General features: G+C 43.4%; 1 protein-coding gene across 1 annotated transcript; it reads right to left on the bottom strand.

Annotated features, from left to right (window-relative positions):
• LOC140512028 (uncharacterized) lies at positions 1-24,588 on the bottom strand. The gene is made up of 7 exons (XM_072621403.1): positions 24,506-24,588; positions 23,742-23,857; positions 22,999-23,137; positions 20,581-20,721; positions 3,242-3,357; positions 2,514-2,652; positions 1-230 (listed from the first exon to the last, which is right to left on the bottom strand). The coding sequence occupies exons 2-7, from the start codon at positions 23,842-23,844 to the stop codon at positions 89-91; spliced, it is 780 nt and encodes a 259-aa protein (XP_072477504.1). The 5' UTR covers positions 23,845-23,857; positions 24,506-24,588; the 3' UTR covers positions 1-88.
• Between the last annotated feature and the right edge of the window lie 1,836 nt (positions 24,589-26,424).

Genomic DNA, 26,424 nt, shown 5'->3' with positions numbered 1-26,424 from the left:
AGTTACAGTTGTGTGGGCCCAGAAGGCTCTTGACTCCAGGAGGCTCTCACAACATACATGGAGAGGGCAACAAAAGGGAGAAGTCAGCTTAGTATTTGGGGTCCAGGCCTTTTGGTCTGTAGCGATTGGGATCTTTGCCACTTCGGCCCCATCTGTTGGCTTCCTGGTCTGCCATGGAATCTTCCACACCCCGGCCAGAGCTGCCCCCCTGGAAGAACTCCCGGGCATCACTGAAAAATAAGAAGTTTAAACAAACCAGTCATTCACTTCCAGAACAATCTATCTGGGCTCCATCTCCCTCATCTGTGATGAGAAAGAGGGCAGTGTGTTAAGAGAATGTAGAAGCCTGTGGGATGGTGGGGGGTTGCTACTACTGCTGCTGTTGCTACTACTAATCAATCATGCTCCCAAGCAGTGGGGGCTCAAAGCTCAGCTCTGTGCTGGGTGTAGCTCAGCTCCTGCCAGAATGGGCCCAGTGGGAGTAAGTGACTTAGACATCCTCCCTCACATGGCTAATGAGGGAATTGGTTTTGTGTACTTATACACATTTATGGTAGGTTTTGTTTCTCTTGCCTTCTGAGTGAGTAGAGGAAGACAAGGTGAGAGGAAAAGAATTCAGAAATGAAAATAAAATTAAATTGGTGTTTTTTAAAGAAATCATCCTTCAACTAATCTGTGCTAACACAATGATGAGGTGATCTAAGTTAACTGATTTACTCAATGCCATGCCAAACTACAAAAAAATTTCCAGAATTAGAAAAAATAATGACAAAATTCACGTAGAGGAACCAAAGATCAAGATTCTCAGGGGAACTAATGAATAACAATGGGAAGGAAGGAGGCCTGTAAGTACTTGCTCTGCAACTATGGTCCAAAGGAGTAATCATTAAAACTCTTTCATACTGCTTAAAAAAAAGGGTTGATCAGTGGAACAGATTAAGTTCACAAAATATAAATTAGTACCTTAGTGTTTGAGAAATCCAGTTGGATCTCACTATTTAACAAAAACTATTGGAAAAACTGGAAAGCAGTTGGGCAGACACTGGATCTAGATGAACACCACATACCACAGCAAGTTCCAAATGGATATAGAAGTTCAAATCATCAAGAAATTAGAGGAAGAAGGAAGGGGATACCTTTTATAATGAAGAGGAAAAGACTTCTTGCACAAATCAGTAGAGACAATCACGAGAGGTAAAAATAGGCTATTTCAATTATAAAGAATTGAACAGCTTTGCACAAACAGAAGGGATGAAGTTAAATTAAAAGAGAAACAGTGAACTGAAAAAAAATCTTCTTGGCAAGTTCCTTCATAAAAGTCATTGATGTCCAATATAACTGCAGAAATGATTCAAAGACGTAGGAACAAAAAGCCTTGTACAATAGATAAAGAGTCAAATGGCATGAATGGGAAATTCTCAGAAGAAGAAAGATAAGATAATTGTAGTCATATAAAAATGTTCCAAATCACTAATAGTAAGAGAAAGATAAATGAAAACAATTTTAAAGTGCCACCTCATCTACATCAGACTGGAAAAGATAACCAAAAAAGAAAATGAACATCCTGGGCTGGGCCATAAGAGGACACACAGACTAGTTCACTGTAGATGGAGCTGTGAATTGGTACAGCCATTCTGGAAAGCAACATGGAACTCTACCTGGTGAATAATGTACAAAGTGAATAAACCAGGAAACCATTTATTCAGTGGATGTCACATCATAAAGAGAAACAACTTTGAAAACCTAGGGACTCATCTCAACTCAATGAACACAAAACTTCAGAAGATCAGTGAGGAAATGTGCTTCTCTCATCTTGATGGGAAGCTAATGAACTGGAGGGGAAAGGTGAGGTATACACTCTCAGCAAGTCAAATGTGTGCACCAACTTAGCTTGACATTACTAATTTCCTATGAAGGAAAGTTTTCATTAAAATATTGTCAGGGAAGAGACTCTGAAAGAAGAAGACCTGAAATGAATGAAAAGAAAAGAAAAAGAAAACACAGTATCAATGAAGCCTTTCAGAGAGCCCAGGAGGGACCAGAAGGAAGTGTATGGGAAGGCGCTGACAACCAGGACAGCTTTGGGACTAATGTATTGAATGAATAATATGCTTTTAAAACGTGGTGACAACAGAGATTCACAGCGACATATAAAGTTTTCTATTTTGTTATTTTTTATATATGGAAGTGTTCCTGTTTGATGGTGTCACACAAGTTCAGAATAACTCCCAATAAAAAAAATGATTTAAAGAAAGTCAAATCCTCTCTGAAGTCTGTCTTTCATCTGATACAGGGTCAATACTGACAACACATCAGGCCCTGCTGCTTCCTCTGTGGGACAGACCAGACTGATGGCTACTGCTCAGGACCCTGCTCTGGACACTATGGGAAACAGAGAAGGAGGAGCACCTGCAGGGTCTGCAGTGAGTTCATCCATGGGCCTTCCTAGGCCTCTGAGAGTCCCCAGATAGGCCAGATTTGCTCCACTTTCAGGATCATTCCAATATTCATACCTGAGCACTTCAGCTGCCCAGACCCCACCAGGTCCTCTCCGGGCAGCATCAAAGTTCCCATGAGCATGGAAGTATTTGTCTGAATTTTTAAAATTGGCTTCACGCATGTCCCTGTAGGCCCTCCACATGTCCCCAGCACCTAGAAAGGGAAGAGGCAAGAGGCACAAGGAGCAACATGGATCTGGCTCTAGTGAAGACAGAAACATCACCCCCAGGTTCAAGATTTCTTAAATGGATGGCATGGGAAAGCATCTCCTCAGCCACTGGTCCCCAACGGAAATGAGATGCGCCTTATAAAATAAGTGTCCCTTCACTACATTAACAATGCTTAAAATATAAAACAATGGGTTCTAAAACAGAATTTTCCACTGAAAACATATTTTAGCTCCTCCTTTATTACTGCTCCATTTCTTTCAGATAAGATTCAGAATAGCAACTTTCATCCTGAACTGAGCCAAAGATTCTTTCCTGTTCCATAGCCATGGGGGGCTCACCAATGCAGCTAAAGCATCTCTCTTTCCACTGGAGGGAAAGGTCCACACCCACTAGCCCTGCCTTTGCCACTGCTCAGGTACCAGATTCTATTTCTGGCTGCATCTGCTACCACCTGCCCTTCTACCTTCCAGGTATCTGCCTTCTGTGAATAAAACAATCTTCCTCCTCTTATCATTCACTGCTTCGTGCAAAGCAACTCGAACAAAGGAGATATGCTCTTGAAGAGGCCTTACCTAGACGAGCCTGATTAAGGAAGTCCACAGTGTCTCGAAACCAACCCTGACTGTTGACACACAGGACCAAGGACAAGAGAAAGAGGCCTGTGAGGAGCTTCATTGCTGCTGGAAGGCTGCAAGTAGAAAGAAGATGGATGCTCAGAGACCTGCCAATGCTCATGAATCCCTGTTGGTTTTCCTTTTTTATATTCATTTTTCTGTCTCCACATTTACCTTTGCTTTCATGAAGTCTTTCCTTTTTGGAAGGACACGTTTGAAATATCCAAAGGTACTTGGATTGAGAATAACCCTTCCATTCTAACTGGGTTCCCATCAGCTCCATCTAAAACCCTACCGGGTTCCCTTAGCATGGAGAGAGTACCACTCAGATTTTGGGAGCTTTGTTCCCAATTTTGTCATTCCCCTCTAAAGGTCAGGGAGTCAGCAAGCAGTGACTAAGCTCTCAGGAGGTATTCTATTAAACAATTCAATTAAATCCAAAAAACATTTCACAGTGTGTTTATTAGATGCCAGGTTTTCCACTATTCCTTGGAGATTAAAAAAAAACCAAAAGGAAGCACATTTAGGGTCAGGGAGCTCACATTCCACAGATACATTAACAGGTTTTGTTTAGACCTAAAGCCACACAAAGCAAACAGAAGGCAAAGAGCCTGCCCACAGCAATGCTATCACCTATGCCGTGACATATGTCATGTATGCATCGTGGCAGAGGATCTCAGGAGGAGGAAGAAAGGCCAAGTCTTAAAGAAACATAAACTCACCTGAGGTTCCTTGTCCTTTCTCAGGTCAATGGAGAGACTCAGCTCTGAGGCCTGTTGGGTATTAGAGGGGAGGCTGATATTTATACAAAGTTTTCTGGATTGAGTCTTTTAGCCACTTGGGTTCAAGGTGAGTTGGGGAATTCCCCCTTGAAAATTTTTCCTGACAAATAATAGAAATAGGTGCCCAGAAACACAAATCTGTCATTTTCCCAGATTGCGAAATGTTCAACATGGGTATTCTTGGGAGGTTTTCCTTTTTTTACAGATTTCTTCTATGCTCAGCAACTGGTCACCTTAACACATCAAACCAGACAAGCACCCACACTGAATGTCATGGATGCATTGCAGTCTCTGTAACCCATTATTTCCAATCTATAGAGGGCTGGGGGAATAATTTCATTTTTTAAAAAACTGTCATTTTTGTAGCTTTTTAAAAAGCACTTTACATACCCCTCTTATTTGAACTTCACAAAAACCTCATGAGGTACATTTAATTTCCATTTTATAGATGGAGAAACTGAGGCCTGGAGATATAAGTGATTGGCCCATAGTGAAACCCACAGATACTTACAAGGTTTAGGCAAAGCTTACTGAATTAAACTTTTATTTGTTTTCTAGTTTTCATTTGTGTCTGAGCCTCAGCTCATGCCATTCCTCCTTTATGGGAAGCTCCCTCCCTCTACCAGTGTCAAACATGACCTCCAGGATGCACCAGTTCTGCCACTTCCTCCATGAGGTCTTCTCTGATTACTCCAGCTCTCCCCTTTCCTAGTCTTTCTAACTTGCCCTGAGCTCACCCAACATGGCTGGATCTGTGTGTCAGAGATACTGTCAAGGGCTTCCTCCACATGTAGTTGAAGAAAGAAACGTATGTTTCAGCCATTTGGCATTTAAACCACCTCAGTGCTAACATGCACTGGACAGTTTAGCCAGTTCTGTGTGTTTCACTCCCAGTGTGTGGGAGAGGGGAAAGAGCTGGTTCGTGGAGATCCAAGAAGTTCATCTGTGGTGGCCTAGCCTTGTCTCTCTCATGTTTCTTAGTGCTGTGTGGGGTTCAGGCTTCAATACAGTGCGTGAATGATATGCTTCCTACAGTATGTCTCTTTCCTTCCATCTTTCAAGGTTCTCGTTCAGCTCCTGGACTGCAGAAGAGCTAACACAAGCAGTACATGTGAGAGATGATCTGAGGAATGAGGCCTGATTCTAAGGACTCAGTCAGAGAGCTGCATAAATCCCCCTGCACAACACAGCAGAATCTCCCATTGCCAGGGAAGACAGTTCAGCAGTGAACATTCATGGCAACCATTCATTCTTTGATAATGATCTACTTCTTCTCCCAATGAGATTGTCAACTCTGTGAGGGTGAGAGAAGTGTCTTATACCTCTACATTATTCCACAATACCTATCACAGACTTAAGGAATGAAATAGAAAAAAAGATCAGAGTTGGGGGAAACCTTAAAGTCCACGGAGCCTAGTCCATATAGCTTAAAATGTATGTGAAGTCCCTCTCATAAGCTTTCAGGGATGAATGAGAAAGCTTCCCGGGCAGAGGGACTTGCAAATCACAACTATGCCAGCTTTGGGCTTAGAAAGATCTCAGATTGTTACATCAGACCAGACGTCCACTACGGGTAGACAGCACACCAACAAAAGGGTTGGACCTGTTCTCATTGAGTGCAAAAGGGATTCATTGAGGTTGTCTTCTCTCATTTATTCCTCCCTTCCTTTTATCCATCTTTAGGGGCATTTTCCCTTAGAATTCTGTTCCTTTTATAGCATAATATGGTTGAACAAGTTGATAATGATGGAATGTTACCCAAGAAATGAGCAGGTCAGTGATCTTAGAAAAACGTGGAAAGACTTGCATGCAGTAATGAAGAAGGAAATGATCTGAACCAAGAGAACACTGTATACAGTCACAGCAATACTGTTTCAAGAACGACTCTGAGTGGACGTTTCTGCCCCCTGCTTCTTCTGCTCAATGGTCATCAGTCATCCCTTTAATAATACATTCTAAAGTTTTGTTAGGGATTGAAGACCCACATGGTCTAAAGAACGCCCTCTCTTCCTTTTGATGAACATATGGACAGTGTTTGCCCCGGTCCAATACTCTTCTCTTATTTGAACTTTCAAAACCATCCCAACTCTCTGTTCTTTCAGTATTCCAGGATATAGTTCCAGAAAGCCATGTGATTTAAATACATCAAGAGCCCCTAGCCACTCTCTCAGTATCTCCTTATGTATCAATTGGGCTGATGTTCCCACCATTAATGATTATTATATTACAGTGTTATTATTATTGATTATGCTCATGTATCTTGTGCCCTTGCCAGTCCACAGATCATAGTTCTCAGCAGAAAACACAACAAAAAAGTATTTAAACATCTCTCTTTTCTCTGTGCTGTCAGTTCTCATTTTGCTTTTTCATATCCACCCTAAGACATGGTCACATCCTTTCTTTGATTCTCTCCCTTTTGTTTTTCTGAAAAGAAAGACTTCTTTCTGGATTGATTACATAATGATGTGGAAACACCATAATGGAGAAGGCACTTGTGCTGTTCCAGAATGTCACAACAGCCCTAACTGGCCTGTGTGTCTCTTCAATCCCTTGGTGGTTATTCCAGGTTGACCAGACAACTCATTCCAATAATTCTCTTGTTACCTATCTTGGTGTACATCTTATATTAGAATAAAACATCACCATGACCCCTTACTTAACATTTTTAACTTAACTCATGGGGTTGAAATTTTATTTTATTTCTTCTTTTCATTCTCACACAAGTTCCAACTGAACAAGTAGAGTTTTCAGTTGGAAAAAAATACCCTCCACATCTCTGAGAGCACCTGAGTGTGCTAGGATCAATCATTCACTTCTATAAAGTTCTGTCTGAGGATCCTGGCTGCCCTTGGGCCCTGCTTGCAAAAGGTAAATAGGCAAATAGTTTATTTCTTCCTGTAAAACATGAAACTCCAGGTTTACTGTGGCACTTTTCCAGTTTGGGGCAGGCACTGTTTTCTGGCCCAGGCTTGAGTTAACGGTAAATCCAAAGAATCCCATTTCGGGAAAGAGACCAAGTCAAAGAAAGGTCAGTGGGTCTCCATTTTGGGGAATATAAGACTGAAATCTGGGGATGTCATCTCTTGTCATATCATCATCAGACAGAAAATGTAAATGATATTATTGATCATAAGAATGTTGATGCATCATATTGATTATCTGTCAAACAGAACTAACAACCTATCCAAAAATAATCTTCTAAGACCAAATACTGTTTGTACTCATAAAACAATGTCAATTGAATATTTTATGGAAAAGTAATACAAATTATACTAACTAGAAACATCTTTAAAAGATTATTTTCTTTCTGTTTGCTTCCATTGACCTGAAATACAGCTATTAATTCCCTGAGTCTAGTGAACCAGACCTGTGAAGCAAATCTTTACAACAGGAACTTAGGCTCGCTCAAGTACTGAAGTTTACGAGTTATCTGCATGAAGGCGATGAGCCGGAGAAGTGAAAATGTACCTGGTATTGGCAACGATAAATACAGAAGCAAAAGTCTTTTCATTAAAACACAGTATTGGTTTATGAGTTTTAGAAAATAACATTATAAAGGAGTGTAAAGAGAGTTAGCTAATCTGGTCAAACTGAAGTATTAAAAACTGATGGTTCATTTTTTAACTGTGAGGGTAGGATGTGACTGAAAGTCAGTCTCAGAGGAAGAAACCAGTGAATTAGATGCTGAAGTCATGTAGAAAGGAGGCAGAGCGATATGAATATATATTAATGGAACAAGACTGTAATGAGATGGTAAAGGTAGTTGTCAGAACATAGACTTGGAAGTAGCAAGGGGAACCAAAGAACATGCGGGGCATCTTGAAACCTTTAAGTGGGAGAAAGGAAGGGCCAGTATTAGGGAAGGAGGCCATTGTGAAGAGGTGTGTCCAAGCCTAGGACCAGGGGAGAGTTTCCCACCAGAAGTTCCCCACTGAGAAGGCCTAGACTGGACAATCCAAGTCAGAACTTTGGCTCTTCAGGAGCTATTGGTGGCATCAACATTCAAGGTCATCGTCACATGGTGTGGTACTCTCCCACCCAGCTTGAGGAAGTGGGCCAGCAGGATGGGCTATTGTTCTATACAAACACAGGCCTCTTCTCTGAAAAAGACAAAGGTCTTTTTGAGGGGAGGAGGGAATTGAGAGCAGACAGAAGTAGATGCAGAGTCTTGCACCTGAGCAATGCCAGCGGTAGAGTTTGGACGTGGGGGGTCAACCCTACATGGAAAGAGTGTATAGTTACATATAGAGCCATAGAGGGTGTGATAAGGGGAGAGACCAAAGCCTCAGATGGATATTAATCAATATTTAGAAAGGGGCAGAAATTCTGAATTGTGTTTTCAGATTCAGCGTCAGAAATGGTAGGTGTTTTTTAGTACAGTAGGGAACATGCTATTTCAACATGCTATTTCCATGGGTACCAGAGAATGGGGGAGAAGCAGTCACTCTGCCTAGGAAGATCAATCTTTAAGATGGCAGAGGAATGCTATCTGCCATCTGGATTTCTATCACTAGGTACATCTCTCCTTTTGACTCAAGATATTTGCTGGCAATAAGTTGAGGGTCTACTTGAACATGTGTAAAACCAATTATAAAAATTCAGAAAAATACTTTCATGCTTGTGGAAATTATGATGCTGCCCAGAGTGGACCTGGGGGGACCTGGGCAGCCAAAATGATCAGGTAAACCCCTGACAGTGAAGCCCGTCTCTGCCCTCTTTGAACATGCAGGAGATGAAAGCATGGAAAAACCTACTCTAGGGATTACATTTCCTTCTCCTTCTCTATGAATCCCTCAGCTCAAGGTCCTACAAAGCAATCCCTCCAACTGCCTGACTGACACACACAGCAGCAGAGACTAGAATGTTGTTTCCAGCACAGCAGGAATGAGCACTTCTGACACTCTGATACCACAAAGACAGGTTGTGAATCTTTCAGCTCCAACTCTGAGAGTATGATGGAGGAGTATCTGTCCACAGGCCTCTCTCCACTCATTCATAACTACTCATGTTTCTGGGGTCTCTAAGATTTATAAAGAACGTAGTATTCATAATTTCCTTTGGAGGAATGTGATGAAATCTTTTTTTTTTAATTTATTTATTTGACATTCATTTTAACAAAATTTTGGGTTCCAAATTTTCTCCTCATCTGTCCCCTCCGCCCACCCCAAAACACCGAGCATTCTAATTGCCCCTATCACCAATCTGCCCTCTCTTCTGTCATCCCTCCCTTCCCTTGTCCCCATCTTCTCTTTTGTCCTGTAGGGCCAGATAACTTTCTATACCCCATTACCTGTATTTCTTATTTCCTAGTGTCAAGAACAGTACTCGACAGTTGTTCCTAACACTTTGAGTTCCAACTTCTTTACCTCCCTCCCTCCCCACCCCTTCCCTTTGGAAGGCAAGCAATTCAATATAGGCCAAATCTGTGTAGTTTTGCAAATGACTTCCATAATAGTTGTGTTGCATAAGACTGACTATATTTCCCTCCATCCTATCCTGTCCCCCATTACTTCTATTCTCTTTTGATCCTGTCCCTCCCCATAAGTGTCGACCTCAAATTGCTCCCTCCTCCCCATGCCCTCCCTTCCATCATCCCCCCTACCCTGCTTATCCCCTTATCCCCCACTTTCCTGTATTGTAAGATAGGTTTTCATACTAAAATGAGCGTGCATTTTATTCCTTCCTTCAGTGGGATGTGATGAGAGTAAACTTCATGTTTTTCTCCCACCTCCCCTCTTTATCCCTCCACTAATAAGTCTTTTGCTTGCCTCTTTTATGAGAGATAATTTGCCCCATTCCATTTCTCCCTTTCTCCTCCCAATATATTTCTCTCTCACTGCTTGATTTCATTTTTTTAAGATATGATCCCATCCTCTTCAATTCACTCTGTGCACTCTGTCTCTATGTGTGTGTGTGTGTGCATGTGTGTGTGTGTAATCCCACCCAGTACCCAGATACTGAAAAGTTTCAAGAGTTACAAATATTGTCTTTCCATGCAGGAATGTAAACAGTTCAACTTTAGTAAGTCCTTTATGACTTCTCTTTGCTGTTCACCTTTTCATGCTTCTCTTCATTCTTGTGTTTGAAAGTCAAATTTTCTTTTCAGCTCTGGTCTTTTCATCAAGAATGCTTGAAAGTCCTCAATTTTATTGAAAGACCATTTTTTCCCCTGAAATACTATACTCAGTTTTGCTGGGTAGGTGATTCTTGGTTTTAGTCCTAGTTCCTTTGACTTCTGGAATATCCTATTCCATGCCCTTCGATCCCTTAATGTAGAAGCTGCTAGATCTTGTGTTATCCTGATTGTATTTCCATAATACTTGAATTGTTTCTTTCTAGCTGCTTGCAATATTTTCTCCTTGACCTGGGAACTCTGGCATTTGGCCACAATGTTCCTAGGAGTTTCTCTTTTTGGATCTCTTTCAGGCGGTGTTCTGTGGATTCCTTGAATATTTATTTTGCCCTCTGGTTCTAGAATCTCAGGGCAGTTGTCCTTGATAATTTCATGAAAGATGATGTCTAGGCTCTTTTTTTGATCATGGTTTTCAGGTAGTCCCATAATTTTTAAATTGTCTCTCCTGGATCTATTTTCCAGGTCAGTTGTTTTTCCAATGAGATATTTCACATTATCTTCCATTTTTTCATTCTTTTGGTTTTGTTTTGTGATTTCTTGGTTTCTCATAAAGTCATTGGCCTCCATCTGTTCCATTCTAATTTTGAAAGAACTATTTTTCTTCAGTGAGCTTTTGATCTCCTTTGCCATTTGGCTAATTCTGCTTTTGAAAGCATTCTTCTCCTCATTGGCTTTTTGAACCTCTTTTGCCAATTGAGTTAGCCTATTTTTCAAGGTGTTATTTTCTTCAGCATTTTTTTGGGTCTCCTTTAGCAGGGTGCTGACCTGCTGTTCATGCTTTGACTGCATATCTCTCATTTCTCTTCCCAGCTTTTCCTCCACCTCTCTAAGTTGATTTTCAAAATCCTTTTTGAGCTCTTCCATGGCCTGAGCCCACAGAATATTTAGTCTGGATGTTTGGGATACAAAGGCCTTGACTTCTATGTCTTTGCCTGATGGTAAGCATTGCTCCTCCTCATCAGAAGGGAAGGGAGGAGATGCCTGTTCACCAAGAAAGTAACCTTCTATAGTCTTATTTCTTTTCCCTTTTCTGGGCATTTTCCCAGCCAGTGACTTGACCTCTGAATATTCTCCTCTCACCCACCTCGCCTCCTGATAATCCCAGCCAGAGCTTGGGGGTCTGAGATTCAAATGCTGCTTCCTAGCCTCATGGCTTCCGCAGGGGCGGGGCTGCTATTCAGTGTGAGATTAAGTTCAGGTACTCAGGTCAGGGCAGGGCTGCCTGTCAGGCTCAGTTCCTTCAGGGGGTTTATGCAGAGACCTTCAACAATGGATCCAGGCTCCTGCCTACTTGGGGAGCCCTCGTCTGCCACTGTGTCAGCTACTGCCTCCTGAGGGGGCCTGAGTTATGGGGGTACCCCACTCCCCTCTCGACCTGCCAAGAAGACCCTCTCACTGACCCCCATCACCTGTGGGTGGAGGGACCCGCATGGCCACTGGAGATCCCGTCCCTGAAGCCCACTCAGATCTGCTCCTCTCCTTGCCATGGCCGCGGCGGGGCTGGGCTGGGCTCCATGTCCGCAGCGCGACGGACCTTTTGCGAGAGGTTTGCAGGTCCCTCTGGAACAGAAATCTCCTTTGCTCCACTGTGCTATGGCCTCTACTACTCCAAAATTCACCGTGAGTTCCTTTTTACTGATGTTCTATGGGTTCTGGGTTCGGAGCTACGTGTGTATGCGTCTTTCTACTCCGCCATCTTGGCTCCGCCCCCGATGAAATCTTTTTATATCCATTTTACAGATGAGCTCACTGAGGCCCACAAAGCTTAAATGACTTGGTAAGTAGCAAATACCCGCCCCAGGTCCTCATCACTCCAAATCCAGTTCTGTCCCTTTGATGCCACACAGATGCTTTGTATAGAAATATGCTTCTCATAGCTGTTCATGGCCCAGCCTCCAGAAAGGCATGGGAGAAGAGTCCCAAGAGAGTTATTCAGGGTAAGGTTTTACAGTTTGGTCCCTTGACTCATCTCTTTTCTGCCTTCCTGTTTTCCAGTGATGGTGGAGAATTCTTCCAGCAGCATCAGGGCAGTGGAAGATTCTAGGGCAGACCAGTTTGTGAATGAATGGGGCAGAAGTGGCAAAGACCCCAATCACTTCAGTCCAACTGATCTGAAGGGCAAATACTGAGCCAACTTGTTCTCCCTTCCTTCCCTCTCCCCACTCCGCACCCTCTGTGCTGCCTGGATGGAGCACGGGCACTGCCTGTATGGACTAATATGTGTGTGTTCAATAAACATCCAAGTGAAGAAGGAATCTGCTTCATTCTACTTGTGACAAACCTGGCTAGTGTGGAAAGCAAGGAGAATATGTAGGAGTCCTGGAAGAACTGTAGGAGTTCAAAGCACCAAAGGTTGCTAGAAGTGTAATGAATGAGTCTCTGAGGTGACTTTTTGGTGAACAGCTGAAGGAGAATGTTGGTGGAAACCACAGAACTCGAGGAATAAAGAATTCCTTAGAGATAGGGAGGTGAGGGATTAGCAAGGAGTTGGGCTCTTCAGAATCCCAATAAAAAAGGGCAGCTGCATTACAGATTTTAGACAGAAATATTAGAAGGACATACAATATTTCCAACTCCCCTTTACCCCCTCAAAAATAAGGAATTTAACAGAGATCTATTTTTAAACTCTTGGCTTCCTGTTCTGTTAATTTGGGTACCTTACATTTTTGTAAATATTCTTCCATATTGTTTAGATCACCAGTCTTGTTTATAGGAAATATAGGAAGAAATAGCTCCTGATAATTGCTTTTATCTCTTCCTCATTGATTCAGAATCCACCTTTTTTCATTTTTAACACTGTCGATCATCCTTTCCTTGGTACTCACTTCTCTCTAGGTTTCCAGAACACCATCTTATCCTGGTCCTCTTCGTACCCATCAGAACTTCCTTCTCAGTCTCCTTTGCTGGATCCTCTTTCTATAAGTGTCCCTCAGGTTTCACACCTGTTCTGTGTCCTCTTGTCTTCTCCCTCTATACTACTTCACTTAGCAATCCCATCAGCTCCCATAGATTTAATTACCAGCTCTATGCTCATGATGCTCAAATGTATCTTTCTTGCCCCAATCTCTCTGCCCATCTCCAGTCTCCTGTCTCCAACTGCTTTTCAGACATCTAAAACTAGATGTGCAACAGATATCATAAATGATATATTGAACTCATTCTCTTTCCCTTCAAACCCTACATCCTTTCACAATTTCCTGTTACTGTCAAGGACACCACCATCCTTGCAATCCCCCAGGCTCACAACTAAGGTGTTCACCTTGACATTTCACTGTCTCTCACACCCCATATACAATCTGTTACAAAGGCCTATTGACTTCCCCTTAGCAACACCTCTCAATGCATCTTCTTCTCTCCTCTGACACTGCTGCCACTCTGGGGCCAGCCTTTATCATTTCACCTTTGGCCAGCTGCCATAACCTGACAGTCAGTCTGTTTGCCACAAGTCTGTCTCTCCTCCAGCCCATCTTCCATTCTGCTGCTCAAGTGATTTTTCTAAAGCACAGGTGCAAATGCTTCACCTCCCTTCTCCACACCCTCCAGTGTTTGCCTCCAAGATCAAAAACAGCATCCTCTCTTTGGCATTCGAAGCCTTCCTTACCCTCACCCCATCCTACCTTTGCAGTCTTCTTACATCTCATTCATCTCCACATTCTTTTTAATCCAGTGTCATTGACCCCCTGCTCTTCTTCAAACAAGCAATTCTACCCCTTGGCTCTGCACATTTTCTTTGTCTGTCTTCAATGCCTGGAATGCTTTCCCTCCTCATCTCATCCTGGCTTCCTTCAGATCACAACTAAAATCCTATTTTCTATAGGCAGCCATTCCCAACCCCCTTAATTCTCTCTTGATAATTTCCAACTTATCCTGTCTACAGCTTGTTGGAACATATTTCCTTGCTTGTCCTCTCCTCCATTAGATTTTGGGCTCCATTTTTTCCTTCCTCTTCTCTTAATGGCTTCCCTTCCTATTTGTTATTGGGTAAGATGTGTTTCTGGACCCAGCTGTGTTTTATATGTATTCTTTCTTCATTTAGCCAGTTTAGATGAGATTGAATTCAAGTGTTGTGCAATCTCCCCCACTGTTGCATCCTTAGTGTATAAACTCTTCTTTGTGTGTCCCATTTAAGTGAGATAATGGTCCTCATTCTTTCTTTCCCTTCCCCCTTTTCCCAATGCCTCACTCTCCCAGTCATTCCATTTTCTCTTTCAATATCATCCAAACACAACAGAATCATACTCAGGCCCTCTGCCTAATTAAACTCCTTCTTTCACCCCTCACCATGATAAAGTTCTGAGGGACTATGTGTGTGTGTGTGTGTATACATATATATACACACACATACACATATGCATCAGATTATATATATAACTATATATTGTATATATAGGTATACTATATATGTATATTAGTATATATAATCTACCAATAGAAGAATATGAAATGTTTTTAGTTCCTTATAATATTACTCATGTTTCCTTCTACTTCTCTTGACTTCTGTATTTCTATGTCAAATTTTTTACTCAGCACTGCTTTTTTCATTAGGAATGCTTGGAAGTCTTCTAATTCATTGATGATTCATTTTTCCCTCTTAGGATTACATTCAGTTTTTCTACCTAGGTTATTTTTGGTTGTACTCCTAGATCCATTACCTTCTGGAATACTCCAATCCAAGCACTCTGCTTCTTGATACTGCTGGCTACTCAAATTGTGTGATTCAGTTTGTAAGTCCTCGGTACTTGAATTTTTTCTTTCTAGCTGCCTCCACTATTCTTTTCATTGACCTATAAGTTGTAGATTTTTGCTACAGTGTTCCTAGGAGTTTTCATTTGAGGATTTTTTTTTCTGGAAGTAACTGGTAAATTCTTTCAATTTCTATTTTGCATTCTGGTTCTAAGATATCTGGTCAGGGTGATTTTATGATTTCTTGAAATATGATTTTCAGGCTCTTTCTGTTTAGGTTCATGGCTTTCATGTAGTCCAAAATGATTCTTAAATTTTCTCTCCTAGATCTGTTTTCCACATCAGTTGTTTTTCCTATAAATATCCCACACTTTGTTTTATTTTTTTCAGTCTGACTTCCCTGATCAGAATTCAGTCTGGTGCATTTTCTAGATCTTTCTTGGGCTAGATAGATTCTAATGCTTCCTCTCAGTCTGCCATTTTGAATCCATGTCCTGGAGATCTAATTTTGAAAAAAAAATCAAGGGAAACAAAAGCTAAAGCTCCAGAAGAGTTCACAGTGATTAAAAACCCTAAATCATTCCAGAGATGCCCACCTGTTGATGAATCCTTTCAAAAGTAACTCAGAATTATAGAGAACATAGGAAAAAATTTTCAACTCAATTTTATAGAACTACCAAAATGTGAGCACTTTAAAAACAGAAAGTTTCCACAGTATCTCAGCAAGGGATAATTTCAGTCTCTAATCTACAAGTAATGTATAAGTAGGCAATAGACTAGATGTGATTTCAAGGATGTAGGGAAATCCCAGTGGAGCAAATTCTTTCACAATGCTGGTTGTCCCCTTCTGGGCAACTACCTGTCTTAGGGGACGTCCTAGAATGCTGCCAGATCACACAACAGTGGCCGCAGTGGAGCCTGCATCTTCTGGGCTTCAGGACCAGCTGTCTGTGTACTGGGCTATTGTGTTTCTACACTTATAAATACTCACAAAATATACACAAAATGGTTTTCGGGGGAGGCTGCACACCTGTGCCATTTGTTAACAGTAGAGTAAGAACTTTTCTTGTTCAGTTGTTTCAGTTGTGTCTCACTCTTTCCCATTCTGGTCGGGGCTTTCTTGGCAAAGATACTGGAGTGATTTGCCATTTCCTCCTCTAGCTCATTTTACAGATGAAGAAACTGAGGCAAACAAGGCTAAGTGACTTACCCAGGATCATGCAACCAGTATTCGAGGCCAGATTTGAACTCAGGAAGATAAGTCTTCTTGATATCAAGTCCAGTGCTCAACTCGCAGTACGACCTTCGTGCCCCTGAATAAGGGTTAAATAGGGCGTAAAGAAAGGATGGGGACTCCCTCACAGCCCAGTCAGCCCCAGCCCAGCCCAGCCCAGCCCAGCCCGTGGTTCTCTGTGTCAGGGAGTCTGGTCGGCGCGCGCCTGTCAGTCAGTCAGTCAGTCAGTCGGCCCTCTCACACTCTCGCTCCCCTCCCTGCTCCGTCCCGCCCACAAGTCGGGCCGTCTGTCTCCGTCCATCGGTCCGTCCCCTCGGGCGCCTGGCTGCGGTGGCGCTGAGCGAGCCCGTCCTGCCGCCCCTCGCCACGTTGGCCAGTCCGGTGCCGGGAGCGCGGCTGCCAGGAGCGTGGCCCCGCACCGAGCCCCAGCCCAAGCCCGGGGCGCCGACGAGCACCTTCGCAGCGGGCTGGACTTCATCCGCTCCGTGGGGCTGGACGGGCTGGGCCCCGAGCCCTCGGCCGCCCTCTCCCCGCCGCGCTCCCCGCAGCACCACCGCAGCAGCAGTAGCCGCCCCCTCGGGCTGGCCCCGCCCCGCTGCAGGGCCGCCTGCGGCTGGCCCCGTCTGTCTTCGGGGCCTTCGCCGAGGGCATCAAGGCTGAGCCCGAGCTGGACAGCGCCTTCGCGGCCGCCCTGGGCCGGCCCCCGCTTTGCGTGAAGCGGGAGGGTGGCGGGACCTGCATGCTGGGCCCCACTCAGCCCCGACGGCCGCAGCCCGCGGCAGGACGCCCAGCAGCGTGCCTCCGGGCGCCTTCGGCCCTGCCGCACCCGCAGCCTTGCCGGGGCCGCCCCAGCTGCACTGCCCCGCAGGCCCCTTCGGGCTCTTCCGCTAGGGCAGGGGTCTGGCGGACGCCGCCGCAGGGCCCCCAGCCCGAGGGCTGCTCACACCCCCGTCGTCGCCCTTGGAGCTGCTGGAGCCCGAGCCCAAGCGCGGCCGGCCACGCACACGTGCAGCTGCGCGGGCTGCGGGAAAACGCACACCAAGAGCTCGCACCTTCCAGGCTCACCTGCGCACGCACACAGGTGGAAACCCCATCACTGTAACTGGCGCGGCTGCGGTCGGAAATTTGCGCGATCAGATGAGCTAACCACGGGCCACCCGGTGTCCCCTCTGCGACAGAGCCTTGGCCGGGACTGACCACCTGGCGCTGCCAGTGAAGTGACATCTGTAACTGGGCTCCACCCCAGGCAAGCCTGGAGCTGGCACTACAGGCTGAGCCTTGAGCCAGAGACCTCTCTGAACTCCTTTCTCCCAGAATGGGACTGGTATTTACGGGGCTTTTGTGAAAGGCTAGCGTCCAGTGGGACTGTATTTGTACATAGGGAATTCCCCCTAATTGGACCCTGACCACAGACGTAAAAAGAGGTTTGCGCATTAGAACCCCTGACGCTGACCCCAGTGGGACTGCCTGTTGAATCAGACAGTTTTGTGGGATTCTCAAATCTCACCTAAAAGGCATGGTTTGAGAAGATTCCCTACTTCTTGACGAATTTTGTATTCAAAATGGTGCAATAGTGTTCTTACACTCTCAGCCATGGTCTACACTAGTGCAGGGCTTGATGCCTTGTAAGAAACATAGCCTTAGCTTTACTGCCTAAAATGCTGGATGAGGTAAATATTTGCCAAATATTGTAATAATGTAAATATATAAGAACAAATGGGCATTTTTGCCTGTTTCTGTTTTATGTGAAAATGATTTCTCAATTTAAAAAAAAAATAATAACAAATGTTTTGCATCTTAAATAAAAAGGATAGGAAAAAATAGGGTATGGACAAAAGAGAGATACAGCCCACGTGGTTGGGAGTGAGAGATTGGGGAGATCCAGGGGTTCAAAGATTCTGATTGGAGCCTGGGCCAACACAGCAGACTGGGAAATGTCAATTTGATTGTCAATGCCTGAAAAAGAGAGTAAGAAAACAGTATCCTCTGAGAAAACAAGTGTACACATGTATGGTGGCAGGGTATATATCTAGTATATGATCTTTTGGTCATGGCAAGGTTTGGTAGAGTCCAGGGGCCAGGCTGGTTTCAGATAGGTGAGGCATTTTGGAGGTCCTCACTCACAAGGAGGTCAGCACAACTCTTCACCAGGACTCATTCCATTTCAAAGGAGTTAATCTATGTACAGTGTGTTGCAAACCTTAAATCATTACATAATGGCTAGCTATGAGTATTACTAAGTAAATCCTTTCACAGAGTGAGCAGTGGGGAGAACGAAGGGTGTCTTGAATCACATGAAGAGGGAGGAATATTAGAGGAGACATTCAGGACATCTGGTGGTCAAGGTACATGTAGTGGAGGGCTGGGACCATGGTGGTTACATGGCAGTGGAGCATGTTTGAGGTATTCATTCTCTTCCAGCTTGCCTCCTTTCTGCACCAAACATGGCACAAACGTCATTGGAACTGAGGGAGTTAGGGAGCTGAGAAGTCCCGTTGTTCAGAGGGTTTATCCAGATGAATACTGAAAACCCTAAGAATGACTGCTGGGAATGAGGTAGAGAGGGAAATAGTATTTTAGGTAGTAATGTTACTGAAAAGTGGAGAGAGTAAGCAGATTGTGGGCAGATGACAGAAAAGATAGGGAAATGACAACACGGAGACATTTCCTGAACCCCAAGTCCAGAGGTTCTCAAGAAATGGTAGAGAAATGTTCGAGAAGTGGTAGAGAGGAACAAAGAATATGCACACCATGTTGCTAGGGAAGTTTCATCCTTAGAGAAGTGGAAGGCTTCATTCAGGTAACGTCGATGGAAATGACTGTTCACTTGGCTGAAGTTTTGTTTATCCTTTGTGCTCCAAGAGGGACAAAATGACCTCATGATGTGGGAGGTTGCGGGGGGATCAATGTACAATGTGTCCAGCTGTGGCTGATCAGACCAATACAAACTTGGAAGACTGCCACAAGTCAGGCACAAAGAGTCTGACCATTTGGGAGGGAACTGTCTCTACATTTGTACATCTCACATTTCTCTTGAGCTACCAGAATTCTTATTTGCTCACAGAGTACATCTGGACAGTTTATGACAAACATGGTGGATGACAAGGGGACAAAACAAGGACAACATAGGGACAATACACTGATAGTAACATCAAGTGGACTGGATATCCTAGAGCTGACAGGAAAAGTCTTGTACCCTGAGGAAGGAGGTAGAAAGCTGGGGCACCACATCAAGGAGGCTGGGCATTTGTGCCTGGATACTGAAGGGTAGATACCAAGGTAACTAGAGATTGGAAATAGAGACTTTGGAGGGGTAGAAGGGCAGTACTGGATATCACGAATTGAGCGTAAGGCTGTGGGTATGTGACATGGAAACACATGTGATGAGAAAGCAGCTAGATAGCAGCTAAGGAGATAGAATCAGACCTAGAGTCAGGAGGACCAGAGTTCCAATCACTCACTAGCTATGTGACTCTGGGCAAGGAAGTCACTTAACCTCTGTCTACCTGAATTTCCTCATCTGTAAAATGTGCATAGTCATAATAACCCCTACCTTCCAGGGATGTGAGGATAACATGAAATATTGGTCTTAAAGTGCCTTGCAAATCTCAAGTCATCATATAAATGCTAGTTTGTTGTTCTAATTATTAAGATGAATGGGACATCGGTATTTTGCCAATATGTTTAAACAAAAGATAATGGTACAAATACTGAGGGACAAGCCCAAAGAGACTGGACATTGGAGAATGGATAACAAGAGGTAGACTTCAAGAGTTCATTATACAAGTAAAGGACAGCAAGGAAGCAAGATAGTAGAGAAGAAATACTGAAGGTAATGGTCACCAAAGAGGTTGGAAACTAGGATTGGCCACTGGAGAGGGGAGGGTAGATATTGAAAAACCTGATTGGAAATATCTGAGTGTGAGAAATGGAGACCCCAAGCTATCAAAAGCAAACAGGAAGAGAACACCAGTGGTTTTATGGAGTTATTAAATGGAAGGAAATGAAGTCAAGTGGAATGACAATGGGGTATTAACTGGGAGTCTGTTCTAGAAACATATTCCTCTCTGAATTTTATGATGTCAAGCTTCCTCAAGATTTGTCATGAGACACTCTCAGACACATCTTCTTGGATGGCTAGTACATCACTGAAAATCAGGAACTGGGTGACTCAGAGACCCGGCTCACACTGACATGGAAATATGGACCCAAGGTCACTAAGAGACCAAGTCTATGACGCCCAACCTGGGGTTTGACAGGAGACAGAAACAGGCTCTAAGGGTCATTGCTCATTTATGTTCATTCTGGGTACAAAGAGAGTCCAGCAGGCTCACAATTGGTCAGAACTTCTGTTTATTGAATGTCTGCATGGCATCAGTTACAGTTGTGTGGGCCCAGAAGGCTCTTGACTCCAGGAGGATCTCACAACATACATGGAGAGGGCAACAAAAGGGAGAAGTCAGCTTAGTATTTGGGGTCCAAGCCTTTTGGTCTGTAGCGATTGGGATCTTTGCCACTTCGGCCCCATCTGTTGGCTTCCTGGTCTGCCATGGAATCTTCCACACCCCGGCCAGAGCTGCCCCCCTGGAGGAACTCCCGGGCATCACTGAAAAATAAGAAGTTTAAACAAACCAGTCATTCACTTCCAGAACAATCTATCTGGGCTCCATCTCCCTCATCTGTGATGAGAAAGAGGGCAGTGTGTTAAGAGAATGTAGAAGCCTGTGGGATGGTGGGGGGATAGAGGTGGGGTCGCTGCTGCTGTTGCTACTACTAATCAATCATGCTCCCAAGCAGTGGGGGCTCAAAGCTCAGCTCTGTGCTGGGTGTAGCTCAGCTCCTGCCAGAATGGGCCCAGTGGGAGTAAGTGACTTAGACATCCTCCCTCACATGGCTAATGAGGGAATTGGTTTTGTGTACTTATACACATTTATGGTAGGTTTTGTTTCTCTTGCCTTCTGAGTGAGTAGAGGAAGACAAGGTGACAGGGAGAGAATTCAGAAATGAAAATAAAATTAAATTGGTGTTTTTTAAAGAAATTATCCTTCAATTAATCTGTGCTAATACAATGATGAGGTGATCTAAGTTAACTGATTTACTCAATGCCATGCCAAACTACAAAAAAATTTCCAGAATTAGAAAAAATAATGACAAAATTCATGTAGAGGAACCAAAGATCAAGATTCTCAAGGGAACTAATGAATAACAATGGGAAGGAAGGAGGTCTATAAGGACTTGCTCTGCTACTGTGGTCCAAAGGAATAATCATTAAAACTCTTTCATACTGCTTAAAAAAAGGGTTGATCAGTGGAACAGATTAAGTTCACAAAATATACCTAAGTATAGTACCTTTGTGTTTGAGAAATCCAGTTGGATCTCACTATTTAACAAAAACTATTGGAAAAACTGGAAAGCAGTTGGGCAGACATTGGATCTAGATGAACACCACATACCACAGCAAGTTCCAAATGGATATAGAAGTTCAAATCATCAAGAAATTAGAGGAAGAAGGAAGGGGATGCCTTTTATAATGAAGAGGAAAAGACTTCTTGCACAAATCAGTAGAGACAATCACGAGAGGTAAAAATAGACTATTTCAATTGTAAAGAATTGAACAGCTTTGCACAAACAGAAGGGATGAAGTTAAATTAAAAGAGAAACAGTGAACTGAAAAAAAGTCTTCTTGGCAAGTTCCTTCATAAAAGTCATTGATGGCCAATATAACTGCAGAAATGATTCAAAGACGTAAGAACAAAAGGCCTTGTTCAAATGGCATGAATGGGAAATTGTCAGAAGAAGAAAGGTAAGATAACAGTAGTCATATAAAAATGTTCCAAATCACTAATAGTAAGAGAAAGATAAATGAAAACAATTTTAAAGTGCCACCTCATCTACATCAGACTGGAAAAGATAACCAAAAAAGAAAATGAACATCCTGGGCTGGGCCATAAGAGGATAGACAGACTAGTTCACTGCAGATGGAGCTGTGAATTGGTACAGCCATTCTGGAAAGCAACGTGGAACTCTACCTGGTGAATAATGTACAAAGTGAATAAACCAGGAAACCATTTATTCAGTGGATATCACATCATAAAGAGAAACAACTTTGAAAACCTAGGGACTCATCTCAACTCAATGAACACAAAACTTCAGAAGATCAGTGAGGAAATGTGCTTCTCTCATCTTGATGGGAAGCTAATGAACTGGAGGGGAAAGGTGAGGTATACACTCTCAGCAGGTCAAATGTGTGCACCAACTTAGCTTGACATTACTAATTTCCTATGAAGGAAAGTTTTCATTAAAATATTGTCAGGGAAGAGACTTTGAAAGAAGAAGACCTGAAATGAATGAAAAGAAAAGAAAAAGAAAAAACAGTATCAATGAAGCCTTTCAGAGAGCCCAGGAGGGACCAGAAGGAAGTGTATGGGAAGGCGCTGACAACCAGGACAGCTTTGGGACTAATGTAATGAATGAATAATATGCTTTTAAAACGTGGTGACAACAGAGATTCACAGTGACATATAAAGTTTTCTATTTTGTTATTTTTTATATATGGAAATATTCCTGTTTGATGGTGTCACACAAGTTCAGAATAACTCCCAATAAAAAAATGCTTAAAAAAAAGTCAAATCCTCTCTGAAGTCTGTCTTTCATCTGATACAGGGTCAATACTGACAACACATCAGGCCCTGCTGCTTCCTCTGTGGGACAGACCAGACTGATGGCTACTGCTCAGGACCCTGCTCTGGACACTATGGGAAACAGAGAAGGAGGAGCACCTGCAGGGTCTGCAGTGAGTTCATCCATGGGCCTTCCTAGGCCTCTGAGAGTCCCCAGACAGGCCAGATCTGCTCCACTTTCAGGATCATTCCAACATTCTTACCTGAGCACTTCAGCTGCCCAGACGCCCCCAGGTCCTCTCTTAGCAGCATCATAGTTCCCACGAGCATGGAAGTATTTGTCTGAATTTTTAAAATTGGCTTCACGCATGTCCCTGTAGGCCCTCCACATGTCCCCAGCACCTAGAAAGGGAAGAGGCAAGAGGCAAGAGGCATAAGGAGCAACATGGATCTGGCTCTAGGGAGGACAGAAACATCATCCCCAGGTTCAAGATTTCTTAAATGGATGGCATGGGAAAGCATCTCCTCAGCCACTGGTCCCCAATGGAAATGACAGACCAAGATGTGTCTTATAAAATAAGTGTCCCTTCACTACATTAACAATGCTTAAAATATGAAACAATGGACTGTAAAACAGAATTTTCCCCTGAAAACATATTTTAGCTCCTCCTTAACTACTGCTCCATTTCTTTCAGATAAGATTCAGAATAGCAACTTTCATCCTGAGCTGAGCCAAAGATTCTTTCCTGTTCCATAGCCATGGGGGGCTCACCAATGCAGCTAAAGCATCTCTCTTTCCACTGGAGGGAAAGGTCCACACCCACCAGCCCTGCCTTTGCCACTGCTCAGGTACCAGATTCTATTTCTGGCTGCATCTGCTACCACCTGCCCTTCTACCTTCCAGGTATCTGCCTTCTGTGAATAAAACAATCTTCCTCCTCTTATCATTCACTGCTTCGTGCAAAGCAACTCGAACAAAGGAGATATGCTCTTGAAGAGGCCTTACCTAGACGAGCCTGATTAAGGAAGTCCAGAGAGTCTCGAAGCCAACCCTGACTGTTGACACACAGGACCAAGGATAAGAGAAAGAGGCTTGTAAGGAGCTTCATTGCTGCTGGAAGGCTGCAAGTAGGAAGAAGATGGATGCTCAGAGACCTGCCAATGCTCATGAATCCCTGTTGGTTTTCCTTTTTTATTTTCATGTGTCTGTCTCCACATATACCTTTGCTTTCATGAAGTCTTTCCTTTCTGGAAGGACACGTTTGAAATATCCAAAGGTACTTGGATTGAGAATAACCCTTCCATTCTAACTGGGTTCCATCAGCTCCATGGAAAACCCTACTGGGTTCCCTTAGCATGGAGAGGGTACCACTCAGGTTTTGGGAGCTTTGCTCCCAATTTTGTCATTCCCCTCTAAAGGTCAGGGAGTCAGCAAGCAGTGACTAAGCTCTCAGGAGGTGTTCTATTAAGCAATTCAGTTAAATTCCAAAAACATTTCACAGTGTGTTTATTAGATGCCAGGTTTCCCACTATTCCTTGGAGGTTAAAAAAAATACCAAAAGGAAGCATATTTAGGGTCAGGGAGCTCACATTCCACAGATACATTAACAGGTTTTGTTTAGACCTAAAGCCACACAAGGCAAACAGAAGACAAAGAGCCTGCCCACAACAATGCTATCACCTATGCCGTGACATATGTCACCTATGCATCGTGACAGAGGATCTCAGGAGAAGGAAGAAAGGCCAAGTCTTAAAGAAACATAAACTCACCTGAGGTTCCTTGTCCTTTCTCAGGTCAATGGAGAGACTCAGCTCTGAGGCCTGCTGGGTACTAGATGGGAGGCTGATATTTATACAGACCTTTCTGGATTGAGTCTGTTAGCCACTTGGGTTCAAGGTGAGTTGGGGAATTCCCCCTTGAAAATTTTTCCTGACAAATAATAGAAATAGGTGCCCAGAAACACAAATCTGTCATTTTCCCAGATTGCGAAATGTTCAACGTGGGTATTCTTGGAAGGTTTTCCATTTTTACACATTTCTTCTATGCTCAGCAACTGGTCAACTTAACACATCAAACCAGACAAGCACCCACACTGAATGTCATGGATGCATTGTAGTTTGTATAATCCATTATTTCCAACAAATAGAGGGCTGAGTGAATAATTTCATTTTTTAAAACCTGTCATTTTTGTAGCTTTTTAAAAAGCACTTTACACACCGCTCTTATTTGAACTTCACAACAACCTCATGAGGTACATTTAATTTCCATTTTATAGATGGAAAAACTGAGGCCTGGAGATATAAGTGATTGGTCCATAGTGAAACCCACAGATACTTACAAGGTTTAGGCAAAGCTTACTGAATTAAACTTTTATTTGTTTTCTAGTTTTCATTTGTGTCTGAGCCTCAGCTCATGCCATTCCTCCTTTATGGGAAGCTCCCTCCCTCTACCAGTGTCAAACATGACCTCCAGGATGCACCAGTTCTGCCACTTCCTCCATGAGGTCTTCTCTGATTACTCCAGCTCTCCCCTTTCCTAGTCTTTCTAACTTGCCCTGACCTTACCCAACATGGTTGGATCTGTGTGTTGGAGATGACTGTCAGAGACTCTCTCCATATGTAGCTGAAGAAAGAAATATGTTTCAGTCATTTGGCATTTAAACCACCTCAGTGCTGACATGCACTGGCCAGTTAAACCAGTTCTGTGTGTTTCACTCCCAGTGTGTGGGAGAGGGGAAAGAGCTGGTTCTTAGAGATCCAAGAAGTTCATCTGTGGTGGCCTAGCCTTGTCTCTCTCATGTTTCTTGGGCTGTGTGGGTCTCAGGCTTCAATACTGTGGGTGAATAATATGCTTCCTACAGTATGTCTCTTTCCTTCCATCTTTCAAGGTTCTCGTTCAGCTCCTGGATTGCAGAAGAGCTAACACAAACAGTACATGTGAGAGAGGATCTGAGGAATGAGGCCTGATTCTAAGGACTCAGTCAGAGAGCTGCATAAATCCCCCTGCACAACACAGCAGAATCTCCCATTGCCAGGGAAGACAGTTCAGCAGCAAACATTCATGACAGCCATTCATTCTTTGATAATGATCTACTTCTCCCAAGAAGATTGTCAACTCTGTGAGGGTGAGAGAAGTGTCTTATACTTCTACATTATTCTACAATACCTATCACAGTCTTAAGGAATGAAATAGAAAAAAAAGATCAGAGTTGGAGGGAACCTTAAAGGCCACTGAGCCTAGTCCATATAGAAGTCCCTCCCACAAGCTTTCAGGGATGAATGAGAAAGCTTCCCGGGCAGAGGGACTTGCAAATCACAACTATGCCAGCTTTGGGCTTAGAGAGATCTCAGATTGTTACATGAGACCAGACGTCCACTATGGGTAGACAGCACACCAACAAAAGGGTTGGACCTGTTCTCATTGAGTGCAAAAGGGATTCATTGAGGTTGTCTTCTCTCATTTATTCCTCCCTTCCTTTTATCCATCTTTAGGGGCATTTTTCCCTTAGAATTCTGTTCCTTTTATAGCATAATATGGTTGAACAAATTGATAATGATGGAATGTTACCCAAGAAATGAGCAGGTCAGTGATCTTAGAAAAACATGGAAAGACTTGCATGCAGTAATGAAGAAGGAAATGATCTGAACCAAGAGAACACTGTATACAGTCACAGCAATACTGTTTCAAG

Source organism: Notamacropus eugenii, chromosome 6, assembly GCF_028372415.1.
Source record: "Notamacropus eugenii isolate mMacEug1 chromosome 6, mMacEug1.pri_v2, whole genome shotgun sequence".
Classification (NCBI taxonomy): Eukaryota; Metazoa; Chordata; class Mammalia; order Diprotodontia; family Macropodidae; genus Notamacropus; species Notamacropus eugenii.
This window is presented reverse-complemented; position numbering and strand designations above follow the sequence as displayed.